Here is a 17,826-nt window from a genome sequence, read left to right on the forward strand (position 1 = left end):
AAAAAATAATCAATAAAACTGTTTTGACATGCAGCTTCCTAATATAATGTAACATTATCTAAATTAAAATATATTATAGATCTATATTATTATCAAATAACTGCTTAACTGTTATGTTTTTATTTGAGGAAGATATTGATAACTTTCAGTAAAGGAGAAGAAGCCTATATAAGCTTATATTACCAACAGTGAGTGCACTGCACTTGAACCACTGCCCTGAAAACATAACCAATCATACTCATCTCAGTCATATGGCTGTAAAATAAAAGCATTTGATTGAACGAGTAGTTATGAGAAGATGTCTGAATGGAGGAAGCGAGCATGGAAAAATGTCCTATCAATCAGAAGAGCTTATGCATGATGAAGCGGATGGAGTCTTGCTTCGAGGGGATCCCTGAGGATACACACACACACACACACACACACACACACACACACACACACACACAAATACAGAAACAGTAGTATTGCCAATTTGAGCAAGAGGTAAAAATTGTCCCCATGCAGGTCATTTAATATACTGTAATAAAATGCTATGAGAGTTTAGAAGAGTAGACAGATACAAGATAATTAGGAATATTAGGAATAGTCATACCCTAGTTTGGCCCTTTGAGTAGTTGACATGGGCATAGAGGAGCATAGCGATGTCTTTGTGTCCGGCCTCCAGAGCTATAGACAGAGCAGTGCTCTCATCCTACCCCCCGCCCCAACCACACACACACACACACACACACACACACACACACACACACACACACACACACACACACACACACACACACACACACACACACACACACACACAGACAGACAGACAGACAGACAGACAAGTTTGTTTTTCTATCATAGTTGTGACTTTCCATTGAGTTCTGTTGTCTTTAGATTAAGCTATTGATATTTGTATATCCCCTAAAGCCTACATCTAAACCTAATCTTCACAAAAACCATTTCACATTTTTATAAATAAATTAAGTAAGTTTAGTAAGCCGTTTGCTCATGGGGACTGTTGGCTGGTCCCCACAATGCAGGTGATTTTTAAGTTTTACTATCCTTGGATACTTTTGGTCCCAAAAAATGTAAAGGGGACCAACACAAAAAAAGCTTATACAAAAGGCAATAATACAAATATCACAGACAAATTTAAGAAAGAAGATCAATAAAAAAAATATGTTGGTGATAGTTGGTAGGATGGTTACTCACATTGTCAGTCAGTGTGGCATCACAGCCTGGCTGGGCCAGTAAGAGTTTGACAATGTCGGCATTGCCGTGTTCACCAGCACACATGAGAGCGCTTGAGCCCTCATCATCCTGGACGTTGACCTCTGCACCAGCAGCTAGCAGAGCCCTGACCATATCTATACGCCCATGACTGACTGCTAACATGAGAGCTGTCTGACCAGCCTGTGGAGAAAACAAATAAGAATTCATAGATACACTCAGGTAGAAACACTTTGACAAGTTTTAGCCAAATAAAATTTGGCCGATGGTAAGCACTCATACTGTATAAACAGTTCAACGTTGAGTTCAAAACACAAATACATACACACACCTGGCTGGCCTTAGCATTAACATCTCCCCTGCTGAATAGTTCTCGCACCACCATCATGGCTTCTTTCATTTCCACAGCAGCCAGAGAGGCAAGCATTATAGGAGTGTAGCCAGCTTTATTCTGATGATCTATATTACACACCCCTGCAGGAAAAGGAATCAAGACCAAATCAATTGTCCATCTAGATAACATAAAAATGAGCCACAATTTGAACCCCTTTTCAAACAACTTGGTGTCTTTGTGTTAACTGTGCTCTAGAAATATAATTACTTAAAGGTATTGTTAACCCAAAAATGCAAATTCTCTCATCATTTACTCATTATGCCATCCCAGATGTGTATGACTTTCTTTCTTCTGCTGAACACAAACAAAGATTTTTAGAAGAATATTTCAGCTCTGTTGGTCCATACAATGCAAGTGAATTGTGGCCAGAACTTTCAAGCTCCAAAAATCACATAAAGGCTGCATTAAATAATTTATATGACTCCAGTGATTAAATCTATGTCTTTAGAAGCGATATAATAGGTGTGGGTGAGAAACAGGTCAATATTTAAGTCCTTTTTTACTATAAATCTAGGAGATTTAGCCTATAGTAAAAAAAAGGTTTTAAATATTTATCTGTTTCTCACCCAAAGTGATTGCATCGCTTCAGAGACAGATTAAACCACTGGAGTTGTATGGATTACTTTTATACTTCCTTTATTTGATTTTTGGAGCTTCAAAGTTCAGGCCACCATTCACTTGCATTGAAAGGACCAACAGAGCTGAGATATTCTTTAAAAAATCTTTGGGATGGAATGAGGGTGAGTAAATGCGAAGAGAATTTTCATTTTTGGCTGAGCTATCCCTTTAATTATCTGTATGAATGTGTTTATTAGGTAACCAATAAGGCTTTATTTGGTTGTGAATTATGCAACGCAGATCCATGAAGCATAATAGGAATATAGCTAATCATAGAAAAGTAATAGAAGAGTAAGTGCCGGTTAGAACTGCAATCAAACAGTCTTTCAACACCCTCACATATTTTTTTAAACATATAATTTCAATTGATCATCAGTCACAGAATTTATTCATCTGGTGTGCTTGCTCATGGTGGATCAAACAATGACTCGACGTGAATACTATAAATAATAGGTTTTAGAGTACCTGCATCTAGTAGAATCTTTACTAAGCTGAAATTGGAGTGAGACACACTGTAGTGGAGGGCTGTGTTGCCATTTTGGTCAGCCATATTAGCCACATAGTACAGCACGTCAGGTGAGACATGGCAACAAGCACAGAGGAAGTCCTCTACGGTTTGTGGGCATGCCCTCTTCTGACTGGACACACAGAACCACTCCTGCTGCACTGTGTTTAGGCAGGATTGCTTTAAAAAGACAAGCAGAGATTCAGAGGCATTTTTGATACATTAACACAAAGTCCAACCATACAGACACTTTTTAGCTTCTCAGTTCACTAGGGATGGGAAAATAGAACAAATAGTTTAAAAAAAAGAAATTCTACAAGATTTTTATGATGTTCGGTTCTGTTAACGGCTCAGGGGTCTTTCACAAATAAAGACGGAACACCACAATTAAATATGCGATATAAGCATCAGAATCGCTGTCATGATGATCAGCACGCTGTGCACTGAACGTAAATTTTCAAATGCTTGATTAATTGTTTATTGCGATGAAAAGTCTGTATAAGGAACCTTTTCATTGTATATACAGTACAGAAAAGTATAGATTTAAGAAAGAAAGATTTTTTTCAAGAATTGTAGGCTTCACAACTTACAATTTGTTATTACTGTTCTTAGATCTGAAATTCTCTCATAATTTGACAACAGGCCTCTGAAGGAAATGAATGCAAGAAGAATTGTTTTCCAAATATCCATTCATTCTTTCTCAAAATTGCTTTAAAAAATTGCTAACAAAACTGTTATGTAACTAGAATCCTTAAGCAAAACTGGAATCAGAACAGGAACCGATAAACTTATTGCAATTCCTTTCATTAAGTTCACGCAAAGCACAGAATAACACCAAGTAAATTAATGCAGGCATCAACAGCAGACCTAAATTACTCTTACATGGAGACAAAATGCAGCAGCACTATAATTTTAAACTTCCCATAATTCCACAGTGTACCAAAAAATCTGATCTACATATGCCACTGGGTAATTATGGGATGAGGCTTTGAGCGAGTAAACATAGAACACATCAACAACTGAGCTTTTCAGACTGTGAAATGCGGTTCCAAAATACATCACGAATACATTAGGTTTGCCCGCCTTTTGCTTTAATCTTTGCTTTCCTATTGTTGACAAAAAGAAGAAATAATCTGGAGCCACTTACAATGTGGGTGAAATGAACAAATCAGACAGCAGAAAATAAAGCAATAAGCAAAGCAAGGCTGTGTCTTACAGTCATTTTACCACATGTAAAATGATGTGAAGCGGAGCTGGCTTTTATAAAACACTGGCAAGAGCAATATGATAAAATACACCAGTATTCAACAAACAGTTAAATATATTAATATTAAAATGGAAATAAATAATTCTTTAGCCAAGTTATATAGTTTCTTGGCTTACCTACAGGCTATTTACGATTTCCAAGCATTGTAGCAACTTAGATTAATATAGAACATACGGTCACAAGTGTGCGTTTAAAGATAATTTAACAATGGCTTTGAATGCCACTCAGAATTTCGAGATGGAACTATCCGTTTTATAGCATTAAACAGCTACAATCTATTGCTGGTTTTAATTCTTGCGATTCATCTCTGATAATAAAAGATGTAAAAAGGCATTTCATTCATACAGTGAGCTGTAAATTTTACAAACTGAGATTCCTCACAAAGCATCTTCTATAGTCCTAACTGCAGTACGGTATAAAAATAAACTGAGAAAAAGTGAACTGACACAGTGTAAAAATAACACGCACTCAAAAAAAGATCATTATTGTTCTGTAGCTCACCAGTTCTCTGTTGGATATGACCTTGCTGCCTTTAAGGTGAACCTCCAGAGTTCGACAAGCAGAAAGCATCTTCTCACTAAATTTATACCTGCACAGTACAAACAATGTACCATGATAATTCTGTCTGAACTAAATTTAAACTTATACAAAATATTGCACAATTATTTTGGATATATATATATATATATATATATATAAACTGTACACAGTATTTTGTATATGTATACAATAATATATTGTACTAAATATTTAAAAGTCTACTGGGTTCTTTAGCACTGAAACCCCTGATATAAAAAACTTGTTATAGACATGAACCTTTCTTTCCTCTTGGAAATCTTCACTTTATCTTTGGCACTCTTTTCCGTCTCCTTCTTTTCAACTTTTTTCTTCTCCTCATCCTCAGAATCACCAACCTCAGACAAGGGGTTCCCAATACCTCTAGATATATATGCATGAAGAGAGAAATGTAGAATTAAAAGGATAGTTCACCCAACCAGCTAATTTACTCACCTCCATATTATTCCAAACCCATTTGACTTTCTTCCGTGAAACACAAAAGGAGATGTAAGGCAGAATATTAGGGACTTTTAACCTCAGTCCCCATTCACTTTCACTATAAGGTAAATTGTAGCATTTTAACGTTCTTCAAAATTGTTCCTGATGAGTTCCACAGTAAATGGTGACTAGAATGTCTTTTTTATGTGAACTATCCCTTTAAATGTATTGCTGTAGATGAAAAGGTTGTAGAGAATGCATAGCTTCCAATTTATTTAAACATCACATACACTGCATAACTGACCTGGTAAAAGAGCTTCAGTTCAGCATTAAGAAAATGGTGTGGTTGTACTGTAGCTGAGCTGAATGTATAAGCTATGATTAAATAATGAAACCATTATTCACCCATGAGCTGCAGGCTTAGGGTCATCTGTGAACTTCTGATTGATGCTTTTCCTTTTCATGATGGACCTGAGACAGTGCTCATCACTAGGTGGGCCTGAAGGAAATTACAAAAGAAAATATTTCTGATTTAATTGAGAGGATGTGACACAATATATGACATACTTAAATTGAAAGTAAAATTTGAAATGCTAGGTTTGTTTATGCTTAGGGCTTTGTATCTTAATTTTGCCATGACATCACCTAAAAAAAGCCATTTGTCATTATTTTTTCTTACAGCACAAACACCTGTTAAAGACTCTTTATGCAGGTTGAAGAATTCATAAATCAGAGGCATTCCTGTCATTCAATAACCATGCACAGATCAGGCTTTTCAGTGTGGATGGTATGCATGCCTGTGTCTGCCACAGACCAGAGGACATGAGAGCATTCCAAAAGCCAAAAGTGTAGGGCTCATTCAGCCAAAAGACAAACCAGAGAGAGCTATTTTCACCTCCTGTTCAAATTCCACTGCATAGAGGAAGCCTGGAAAAGATTCTCTTTACTGAACTCTCCTCTTCCCTGCTACTTTTTAGACATGCAGTTATCCGTTGTGTGGAGTCATTTTGACCAGGGTTCTATACTTTTGCTTGCTAACTGACTGGAGTTGCCTCTGAAACAAAGAGATGCATACCATGAAGAGCAGCGGACATCTGCAGCTCCATTTGATTCCTCTGTTTAATCCTTGAACTCTCATCCACATTTGATTTCTGGCTTTGTCCAGTGACTGGGAATTAGAGAGAGAAAATGGAAGTAAACCATTAGGTGAAACTACATTTTATTTCTACATACACCATCTGAAATCGCCATTAAATTCTTTTAAAGAAAGACACACACACATATAGGCACAGTATTACCTCCAACTTGTGTATCTAAGTGACCATAAGATTGGAGAGGGGCCTCATCTTTTGACCAAGGGTGGGTGTCGGTCAACAGGTCCTGCTGTTCTTTAAGCAATCTTTGCATGTGACCTACATAATGATCAAGTCCTGGCTCGTTCTGCACAAACATCTGCCCATCCATGTCGCGTATCCTCCCGTCCCCTACCTCCACACCAATGCTACGCATCTTGACTGGATCAGGTAAACGGGATGGACCACATGCTATGTTCCGTGTGTGGAGTCCAATCAGGAAGTTCTCATTGATATTTGCTAATCCAACACCAGTGTCACGCATCATCACTTTAGGGGAAGCGGGTGTGATTGTGCCTCTTTCTATACATGAACTGGTTCCCACAGAAACAGAGCGCTTTTGAACAGCAGACACTCGGTCGCAAACTTTCCCATCCCCAACCGCCAGAGATCGGGTGATTGTATGTGCTGTGTTGGTGTGTCTTTCCCTGGTGAGTTTGAGTTTTGTGTTGGTGCTGGCTTCAGAGATACAGGCCTGCAAAGTGCTGGTGCTGCGGGAAACAGTACTGATATCTGTACTGGTACGCTGTGACATCGTCTGCGGGATTGCCATTACTGCCAAGTCAAAGCTTCGCACGGGGTCAGTGAAAGTTCCCTGGGAAATTAGTGATTTGTCCACACTGACATTCCCATCGAGCATGCAGTCACCACAGCCCACTGTTCTGTGCGAAATTTCCCTCTTGTACAGGGTTTCCATTGTCTCCAAGGTAATCGTGGCAGCATCACACATATGCACTGCCGTTGCTACACCTTGATTGCACGTTGGCACACACTTGCTTCCAACACACTGGTCTTTTCTCTCTACTCTTTTGCGCACTTCCCACTCTTCCATAGATGCGTCTGGGCCAGAGGAAACAGCCCTCGTTTCAGGTTTGCAGGACACACCAACAGCAATTGAAATACGTTCTATCCCTCCCCCAACTGCAGAATTTACAAGGTGGGTTTTGTTTCCAACTTCAAGAGTGTGACTTTGTGACCCAGTCTGTGTAGCGGTGCAGTTCACCTGTGGGTGTGCGGTGGAACTCTTGTCAGCACGGTTTCTAGCTTCTGCTTCCCGTAGTTCACTCCTCAACCTGCCCATTTCTGTCGTAAGCATTGCATCTTTAAGCTCTGCCTGCAGTGTTTGTATCCTATCACTCAAAAGTTGAATGGTTTGCTGCTGCAACTCAGTTTCTTCGTCCTTGTGTACTACCATGCCGAGCATAGTTTCTGTGACTTCGACAGCCACCGATCGTGTCTCAGCTTCATCAATGCTCTTGTCATCTCCCACGGCAACAGATTTTCGAGCCCCTGTCCTGAAGGATTGTTGAGTCTCAAGACGTGCATCTTGGATCTTCATTTCAAGCAGCTGCATTTCTACACTAAGCTGTTTGAACTCTAATAGACCAGAGAGGCTCCTGTGCTCCCAACCCTCCAACTCTTCAGAGGATCTCTTAATGCCCTCTATCTCTTCATCAGGCCCAGATTTCTGTTGTAATTGTGATGCACAACTTGTGCTGTGTGCTTGCTTCTTGTTCAATCCCTGTAAATCTATGTCAATGCTGGAGCCTGTTTTTTGTTCATGTTGGCCCTTGACCAAGGCAGTCAGTTGTCTCTTTTCTTCCTGTAAAACAGAAATCTTCACCTGTAAAACAGGTATAACCTTTACCTGCTCCTCCAGTTCTTTTAGCCTCTGTAAAGCAGCTGCCATCTGATCCCTGACTAACTGTAGGTGGAGTGGGCTGACACTGCTCACTGGAGATGCCCGGCCAGAGCTTGAGGGGCTGATTTTAAGGCAGCTCCTCACTAACAAGGTACCTGGGCTGGGTGGGTCTGGGACCGTCATCTTGGCACCTTTATAAATGCTTTGATTTAGGGCGCTCCAGCTAGTGTAAGGAGACAGGGTACCACAAGAGCCAAGACCACCAAAACTGGCCAGCCGACATCGTGGGTGTGGTTCTAGAGGTCCTGTCTGGGATGATCCTTTCTCTTGTTCCAAACGCTTGCATGTTTCCATCAAGGTTTTTTCCACGAGAGGATTTGATTTGGTTGCGGTAGGATGTTGTGTGGCTGGGAGCGGTGTCCCATCTGAATTCCTCTGAGAGATGGAAAGACCTTGAGAGACTTCCGGTGCTTGACTGGTGAATTTAGGTTTGGAATGGGAATGAGGAAGCGGGGGTCTTCTTCTGCTGACAGAAGAAGAGGATGACGATGAGGAGTGAGAGGTTTTCTTGGCCTCATCACTGCTTAGAGAGGACAAAGACTCAGAGGATGTCCAGTTTCTTGTGCGGCTTACAATGCTTTGCGGCTCAGAGGCAGGGTTGGCCGCCCTGGACCTCTTGTTAAAATCCTGTCGGCGAATGGTGTCACTGCGCTCAATGTCACCCACGTACTTAACAAAGCCTAAGTCAAGCTGGTACCCATATGGTGCATCAATGCTGAACGAGCTACTCTGGTAAGTGTCAGCAGTTATCTCACTCCAGTCTGTAAACGAGGACAAAATTACTTTGACAGAGAAACTGGCAGAGAACAGAATGGGTTATTTTATTAAGGAAGGTGTCTACTTAGTTTATCTTTTTATGTTCAATAATGAGATTACATTCATTATATTATAAAAATATATCAAATATATAAAAAGAAATATGAGATGGACTATAACTGACATCTCTGAATTTTTTTTTTTTTAAATCACAGAATGAGACTTGCAGAAAAATATGAAGAACATATACATCATATTCACAATTAGAAACATATTTCAGGCACTTAATGTGGTGACATCCTCAACTTTCGTTCGAAATGTATCAGATTTCCCTGTAAATAATACATAGCTTGTTAAGCATTCCTAGCAGCAAAGCATTCAACTATGTCTTGCACAACCAAATACATCTAAAGAGGATATATATGTTCTTTTTCTTACCTGCAGATTAGCATTTTCATAGAAGATAAAAGGGTTTAAGGTTCTAATAACATTTCCTCTCTTTCTCCTCTCTGTCCTAGTCTCACTCCTTCTGCTCTCCTCCTCCAGGAGGCCTTCAAACTCTTATTCTGTGTTTCTCTCCTCCCCCTGCTTTTCTACTCCCTTCGTTTTTCCCCCATCCAAGCATTCTAAACTTTCTCCTTGGAAAAACAATCCAAGTCCAAACTGACCATGTCTTTACACTATAAATACTACCAAATATAAACTTATATATATGTTATTCTATCCCCTTGCATTATTCAAAAACAGAACGTACCCAAAAAAATAAAAAATAAAAAAATAAAGTTATAATTTAGGGAAACTCAAGATGCAGGGCTACTGATTCTGACCATGTCGACTGATGTAGAAGGGTGTTTCTTGAGTCATCGCAGCTGTTGATTGACGATACCACCTATAAATTTAAAATGCCTCTTTTTCAGCAGGTGAAAAACTGTGGAAACAAGACCAGACAACAAAATAAAAACAGAATACTCATTTAACATATTATCTATCATGAGGTGCTGTTGATCTTAAGCCAAGTGGCTGTTTTCTACTACTAATAAATTGTTCCACAGGATATTGTTACAGTTAGGGTTGTGTCAATTGCTATATTCCATTGAATAATTAAAAATACATTTTACTTGAATCAAGCCTCATATACACAGAAATTTAGAATGGGACTGGAAAGACAAGAGTAGGACATAGGTTTTCACACAGGACATTCATAGGTGTATTACAGACCGGGTCAATGGGGCCAGTGCCAAGGGGCCCTTGACTACCTGAACTGCAAGGTCTCATGGCCCCTCAACTTTGAAAACAAATGTTTATATAGGCTTGAATACGAGGGCCCCACAGCTTATAAAAGGCGTCCCTCTTATAAGACCCTTTTGCCTTCTTGTTTCTAATTAAATTTTTGAGCCACTCTTTAACCCTATAATGCCATGCGTATCATATTTGATACATGACTTTCTAAATCCCCTACATCATCAACATGATCAAAACTTTGCTGAAAACCCAATTGTATGCAATGCACTAGATGTCTGCTGCCACCTGGAGAAAGTTTCCATGCTCTTCTGGAAGTAGAAGACCTTATAATATTATTTCCAAAATGGTTACCTACATATTGTGATGCACTCGTCTTTTTGATGTGAAATCTTTGCTGATTTTGATAAAGTAAAATTAACAGTAATGTTTATATTGTTCAAAATTAGTATTTATTGAATTAAAGCAACATGTGCTTGCTTACAGTTTCATTATTTTATAGAAAAATAATTTTAAATAGGTTTAAAAAACAAATTTTTTTTACTATTATTTGATATGTTAGGCTTTATAGGGTTGAGCTTTATGCTTTGTTTGAAAAGTGCTGTCGAACAAAAACATTTATTACAAAAAATAACTGGGCTTAGGTGGTTGGGAAAAAGTAGACATGGATTTTTTTATTTTGTGTGGTACAAAAGTCTGATTAAACTAGATACGTAAAGTTTATTGATACAGACAATAATGTTGGTTTGACAAAACCTTGTCTGAAAGTTTTAAATGGTTTTAAATGCTTCAAGTCAGAAATGTTTATAGTTATTACAGTAAGAGAAAGAAAGAAAGAAAGAAAGAAAGGAGAGCATCTTACAGCAGATTAAAGGGCTTGTATATAAGTTTTGACAGCTGAAGTTTGAAATCACGAACATTTAAAAACAGACTTTTAGGTTATTTGAACATTCTGTCAATGTAATGTAGTCTAGGGGATTTTGGCTTAAATGATTACTTCACAGGGCTTTTTTGATAGGAGAATAATAATGGTAGCCAAACTGTAAGGTTGTTCCAAAAGGAATTTACAACAAAATTACCAAATGACCACTATTTTTGAGCTCACACCTTTCAGCCCTTCGAAGCTCTCACAATGGAGGGTAAAGTCTTTGAAGGAAATATGGTTTAGGGATGATCACTTCTAAATGGAAAACACCATATTTCAGATGAGTTAGAAAAGATATGGCAGCGTGAGCCAGAACTGCCTAAACTCTTTGCCAAATTTCACCAAACCCATGCATAGATGCTGTAAGTGCCTATTTGTTAAATTCTTCAATATTTAAAGTGTTTGATGAAGTTAAAAAATGTCAATGTATTATTGCTTGAATATATACACATTTAATACACATTTTGTCACATTCTTGTTTTTTGTAAGCATAATTTGTAGTATTTACAAGTATTTACATTGAGTTTGCATTATGTAGCCTATAACAAATGTTAAAATGGTACTGTCTTTATAAGAAGAGTTCTGCGAACGTTTCGGTTGAGCAGTTTCTTTACCAAAATAACAGAATGGATATTTAAAAGGAATTAAATCAATGAAAATGTATTTTATGTGGATCTCAACTAGATAATTGGACCGTTGGGGCCCTAAAAGAAAATTGGCATCGGGGCCCTTGCTATAGTCCCTGAGGACATTTCATACATTACCCTCTACTGGAGACATGAAAGGTAAGCAGGCTCATGTAGATCTGCAATATGATTTATTGCTTCATGTGTTTAATGCATACAGAACAAACATACATAAACAACCCCTTTTTCTTACCCTCGTGTTTTTCCAAAACCATATGACTTATTTCAATGAAATTCAAAAGAAGGGTATTAACTTTCATTATGTATAGAAATAGATGCAATGAAAGTCAATGGTGACTTTCCATTCCACGGAAGAAAGTAAGTCATATGGGTTTGGAGCAAACTGAGGGTGAGTAAATGATATCGGATTTTAATTTTAATTTTTTTGGGTGAACTATCTTTTTACTGTACAGATGCCATAGCTGCAAACAGGAGGTATAGCTCAGTGACAGTAACAGCAAGGAAAACTATACATGTCCATCACTTACTTTGAATCCCTTCTGATTATGATAGAGATGAAGAGGCAGAGGCAGAGAAAGTCTGCAAACAAGGAGAACCTTGCACATTTACTGCTGACAGATATCTGAAACTCGAGACCTGCTTTGGGGAAAGCATTGTGTCAGCTAAATTGCTTGGCAGTTAGAGGACACGGACACATTAACACAACATGCATAAATTGACACACGCTAATAAATTAACATGCATGTATATGTTATATGGGCATAAAGGTCGCTGAAAGTAAAATAGATACTAAGTCAAAGAATGAAATGATTAAGAGAATGAATGAGCCATTCCGCTGAATGGGTGCCATTTCCGTCCCCAGGACATTATATGTATAAATATGCATGAAAATGAACTGTAAAATAAATTTTATTATTAAGTGTCCTGCACATTGATCTAATTGCACATTTAAGATATATAATTTAAAACATTAATAAAAACTACCTAGAACAACGAAAACAAATAGCATTTGTTACCTGTCCCCACTCTCTAACACTACACTTTACCATGAAATATAATGATTAAAATCCTTCAGAAATCTTTTTTATTTAATTTTTTTTGCATTTTTGTGTGACTTTATATTCCATCTATGGATTTTTAAATGACACATGAGTTTTGGTAACAGGACTGAGAAAAATGCAACTATCTTTCACTTAGAAACCTTGTAAAAAATGAAATAAAGTTGCCTGAGATTGACCAATACACATTTTGAATAGTTAAATATGTGTGTTATTAGATTCAGTGTTGAAAAAAATGTAAAATGAAGTTTAATTTGGAAGAGTTACAACAAGCAAATGGCATCGAATGTGTTTCTCTCCTCCCCCTGCGGAATGGCTCGAATACATTGCAACTGTAGTAAGAAAGTTTTCACTTGAGATTAGTGAAAGAGAGAACTACAAAGTGATGAAATTTTGTTTCTTTTTTTTTTTTTTTTTTTTTTTTTTTACATAAATTAAAAATACAGTTGCTTTTACATTGCATAATTACACATTTGAACTGAAATAACGACTGTTGGAATAAACGGCAAACTAAAAACTTTAATAGAAATCCAATTTTATCCATTACAGATAAATAATTAGTGTATCTTACATGCATATGCTGTGTATGAAATACACATACATTTGACTGACTATGAAAACACAGTAAATATATATATATATATAAAAAAAAAAAAAAAAAAAAAAAATTTGCATGAACATTACTAATTGCAATATATTTGCATTCGGTTGACTTTTGTCAGCACACTAGCAGAACAACCAAAGCGTCCTCTTTACTCCATACATTAGATTCTTAGACACAGAGAAAGGCTGCTTTGTCAAAATCACCAGAGAATGAAAGAAGGCAAAACAGTCTAGTTAAGTTCTCTAGGTACTGCATTCTAAAGATTTAGTAAAACATTTATGTGTGCATTTGTGGACTTAATCTGCTCCTGGTACAGCCAGCCCAGTATATTTTAGGCTCACTGGATTACACAGTGATGGAGCCTAGCTGTACCACAAAGCCTTAACTAATACCAAAGTCTTTTGAATATTTTGATCCATGCAAATAATAATAATAATAATAATAATAAGGAGCAGAGAATGGAATATCTAATACAGTATATTGTGGCAACACTAAAGAATATACTCTACCGTGCCTTAAGATGTTATATTTCTCTGAAACTTTTGGCTCCATTAATATACATTTATTTATTTATTATTTATTATTTATTTACATACACTCAAAAATGCTGTGTCTGAAACTTTCGTGGACAGTCCAACGGGATGCCTAAATAAAGCAGAGAATAACTTCGATATTTCATCCTTACTAGTGCAGGTGAGTTTGAGTGCAGTTGTTTACATACCAGAATGAAGTGCAGTGGCAGCTCCAGAGATGTAACTCGCTCCGTAACGTTTGTTGTGCTTTATTGTCCTATACGTTTACATTATGACACTTCTGCTTTACTTTAACAGTCCCTCCCGTTATGAATGCAAAGCTAAAGCAGCTAGTCCTGGAGTAACTTTACCGTGCTGTTCTGTATGCGTATGCAGGAGCTGCTTCTTACGCCATGACGCACTACGACGGCAGGTGTAGCAGCAGAGTTCTTGCTTTGAAACAAACTGCATTTTGAAGAGAAGGCAACCATGTAGAAGACAGGATAAAATAGCTGAAAAAAAAAAAAATATTTGGGAAAATACGCTGACCACTTATAGGTTATTCTAATCCTTTTAAATCATAGTAAATAAACGATAGGCCAACACTGTTTCCATTAATATAACATTATTGAATTTAGTACTTTAAATAGTAGGCCCTAGGCAAAATTTAAGTAGTAAATTGTAGAAATTTGTTGGAGGTTGTATTTAAAAATCAGTTTGTAGGTAGTCTACCTCTATCAGTAGCTCACGCTTCAATGGGCATGTTTTGTGCTGATGACAAATTTCAAGATTTGAGTGACATCCGCTGGTCATTTTGTGAAGTACAGGTCTCTCTTTGGAGCTGTGGTGGAGGGTTTCTAGCCAGGGTGAAGGCATTGCAGGTAAGCTGCAGTATGTGGACAGATAAACAATGAATAAGACATACATAATTTTCTGAACGTAGTCTTTATATTTCAACAGTTATTTCTAAATGTTGTTTATCTATTTTACAGCTTTATTTTCATGATTGAAAGCAGGGGCGTAGATTCCGGGGGGGATGGGGGAGGTATGATGTCACTTCCCGTGTGTGAAGTCATTTCATATCATACACATTAACACATCAAAGTTCACAGTATCATGAAATAACAGGCCGAAACAAACAAAAAACTCCACTATCAGAGTTAAAAATACACATTTAAGAATACATGTTAGTGAGATTAATATGGGGGGAAAAATGTTTATAATTCAAATGATGTAGCACTTATTTTTGTCAAAGATGTCTGACGTGCAACTCTGGGGACATGAGAAAATGACACTAATGCAATAAATTATTTCAATTGTTTAGAATTTGACTTTTGGGCCCACAGCAGTGTGTAACATTTTGAAATTATATAAATCCCACACTGAATATATATATATATATATATATATATATATATATATATATATATATATATATATATATATATATATTGTGGTGAAGTAAATATTGCAGAAAATATTTAGTACTTTCTGAAGCGAATAAGTTAGTTTAAGCGTGAACTTGAAAATATTACGTTAATTCTACATTTGTAGCTACTACAATTCAAACATGTAAAATATAATGCTCTAGCTTATAGGTAAATATTATTTATGATTGCTTGTTATCTTTACAGTCATGAATCAGTCTTAAACTGATTGGGTAAGTTACACTAAAAAAAGTAATTCATTACTAACTACTAATTACATCTTTATTTTTTCCCCTTTTTCTCCCAATTTGGAATGCCCAATGTGCTTTTAAGTCCTTGTGGTTGTGTAGTGATTCACCTCAATCCAGGTGGTGGAGGACGAATCCCAACTGCCTCTGCGTCTGAGACTGTCAACCCACGCATCTTATCGCATGGCTTGTTGAGCGTGTTGCCATGGAGACATAGTGTGTGTGGAGGCTTCATGCCATCCACTGGCATCCATGCTTAACTCGCCATTCGCCTCACCGAGAACGAACCACATTATAGCGACCACGAGGAGGTTACCCCATGTGACTCTACCCTCCCTAGCAACTGGGCCAATTTGGTTGCTTAGGAGACCTGGCTGGAGTCACTTAGCACGCCCCAGGATTCGAGCTAGCGAACTCCAGGGGTGGTAGCCAGCGTCTTTACCACTGAGCTACCCAGGCCCCCACTAATTACATCTTAGTGTAATTAGATTACTGTACAAATTACTCTGTCTGAAAGGTAATTGCATTACTTATCACTAATTACTTTCTAAAACCCTTATCAACCTCAACCAGATTAAAAATACAAGAATAGACATGAAACTGTTCTTTTAATTATTTCAAATAAATCATATAAAATCAAATAAATTATTCATGAACTGGCAAAAGAATTTAAGGGGGCAGCGTTAAATTAGAAAACATTTTACATTATACATTTTAACATTAGACGTTACATTTCTATTTTAAATTCACTATTGTTTTATAGAATTGTTCAAGTCTATACAGTATTTAACACAATTACATTAGAAGTAACTGTAATTAAAATACTGAAAAATTATGAGTAATCCTTTACTTTTTCAATGAAAAAGTAATTTAATTACAGTAAATAATTACTTAGTAATGCATTACACTCAGCACTGGCCTTAAAGTAGAAAACCATGTCATATTTCTTTGCTAATCTGAGTAAATTTCACAGGTAAATAAAATAGGTACATTTTACTTAACTTTTCAAAGCTGGTGTTCCCAGCATGCACCGGGATTGATGAGCTTGCATGGTTTCAATGTTTGCAGGTTTATTTAAACCATTTTTATTGTTGATTTTGCTGTAAAGTTTGGTAACTTCTTGTTTTAAGTCTAAAGTTCATTTTCTACTCAAAATTATGTGCTTATTATAAAAAAAAAAAAAAAATAACCTTTTGATTGTTACCGTCATCGTAACAAGTGTTGAGGTCTGCATGCACTGCATAGAAGTTTGTTTCTTAAACCTGTAATGCAAGGCGATGCTGTCTATAGTCTTCATAGCATGCATTACGCTTTCATGGCTTATGGAAGGGCTATGTATGTCAAGTGGTACAGATGGGTTTATTGATGTTTTAATGAGGGCATCCAAATATTAACACATTCTTAACAGAAAACTGCTTAAAAACGGAAGAGGTGGCATATGCGATGTTTATTGCTGCTAAGTTTTACAACTGTCCCATTTTTGCCAGACGCTTGTATTGGATCCCATACAGGATGCCTAACCTAACGTCCCATATTGAAGCATAAAAGGGTCTGACAGCAAGACTCTTGAAGAGGACTCCCATCCTTAATTGAAGAGCTCAAAATGCTCAGTGGTGGCTCGGAGCCGGTGTGTGTGTAACCGCACCTTAGCACATCTCCTTGGGAAAGGCCAATGTCTGTATTATTTTAAAAGATGTTTTGCAGTGCAGATGTCTGCAATGTAACATACTTGACATAATCCCTATATATGCCCCTCATAGACTTTACCTTCCACTGTCGGAGGGCTGAAAGATATAATGAAATGTCATTTAAACTAACTTTTTAAGTCATGTTTTTTTTTAAATTCTCTTGTAATATACTGTGTTGCCATCATTATAGTTTTCCCTTCGAAGTGCACTGTGAAGGCATCATTTATGCCTCTTGGAATGCAGTATAGCCTACTGTATGTCTTCTTGTTGCAACACCTGAAGAAACAACCCGTCGAGCACAACAAATGATGAAAAAACAAAACAATTTGATCTGACTGTTCATTTTAATCGGAATTTGTAAATCTTACTAGTCATTTTATTTTTTCAGTGCATAACTTGTACTGGGGACTTAAAAAGCACCAGATTTCTGTGTTGGACAATAGCACGCTTAGTAAATGATGTAAAGGTAGTTAAGAAATTATTTAATGCTTTATAACTTTAATCATTATAAAACATATAATACATTTTATATAAAGGTTAAGAACATACAATTATGATAGGGAAAACTGTCACTAATTGTGGGCTAATTGTCACACGCTTTTCTCTGGTGTTCTCAGTGTAGGTTTATTTTTTAGATCAGTTTCTGTATAGGCACATACACTATATTGCC

The 17,826-nt window shown here is 37.0% G+C and overlaps 1 protein-coding gene across 1 annotated transcript; it reads right to left on the reverse strand.

Annotated features, from left to right (window-relative positions):
• Positions 1 to 252: 252 nt before the first annotated feature.
• kank1b (KN motif and ankyrin repeat domains 1b) lies at positions 253 to 9,687 on the reverse strand. The gene is made up of 11 exons (XM_051657459.1): positions 9,636 to 9,687; positions 6,297 to 8,813; positions 6,074 to 6,166; positions 5,404 to 5,497; positions 4,819 to 4,941; positions 4,504 to 4,591; positions 2,696 to 2,915; positions 1,550 to 1,692; positions 1,201 to 1,401; positions 596 to 694; positions 253 to 394 (listed from the first exon to the last, which is right to left on the reverse strand). Exons 1-11 carry the CDS (start codon positions 9,670 to 9,672, stop codon positions 338 to 340), a joined length of 3,672 nt encoding a protein of 1,223 aa, XP_051513419.1. The 5' UTR covers positions 9,673 to 9,687; the 3' UTR covers positions 253 to 337.
• Between the last annotated feature and the right edge of the window lie 8,139 nt (positions 9,688 to 17,826).

The sequence above is a fragment of the Myxocyprinus asiaticus genome, chromosome 3 (assembly GCF_019703515.2).
Source record: "Myxocyprinus asiaticus isolate MX2 ecotype Aquarium Trade chromosome 3, UBuf_Myxa_2, whole genome shotgun sequence".
Classification (NCBI taxonomy): domain Eukaryota; kingdom Metazoa; phylum Chordata; class Actinopteri; order Cypriniformes; family Catostomidae; genus Myxocyprinus; species Myxocyprinus asiaticus.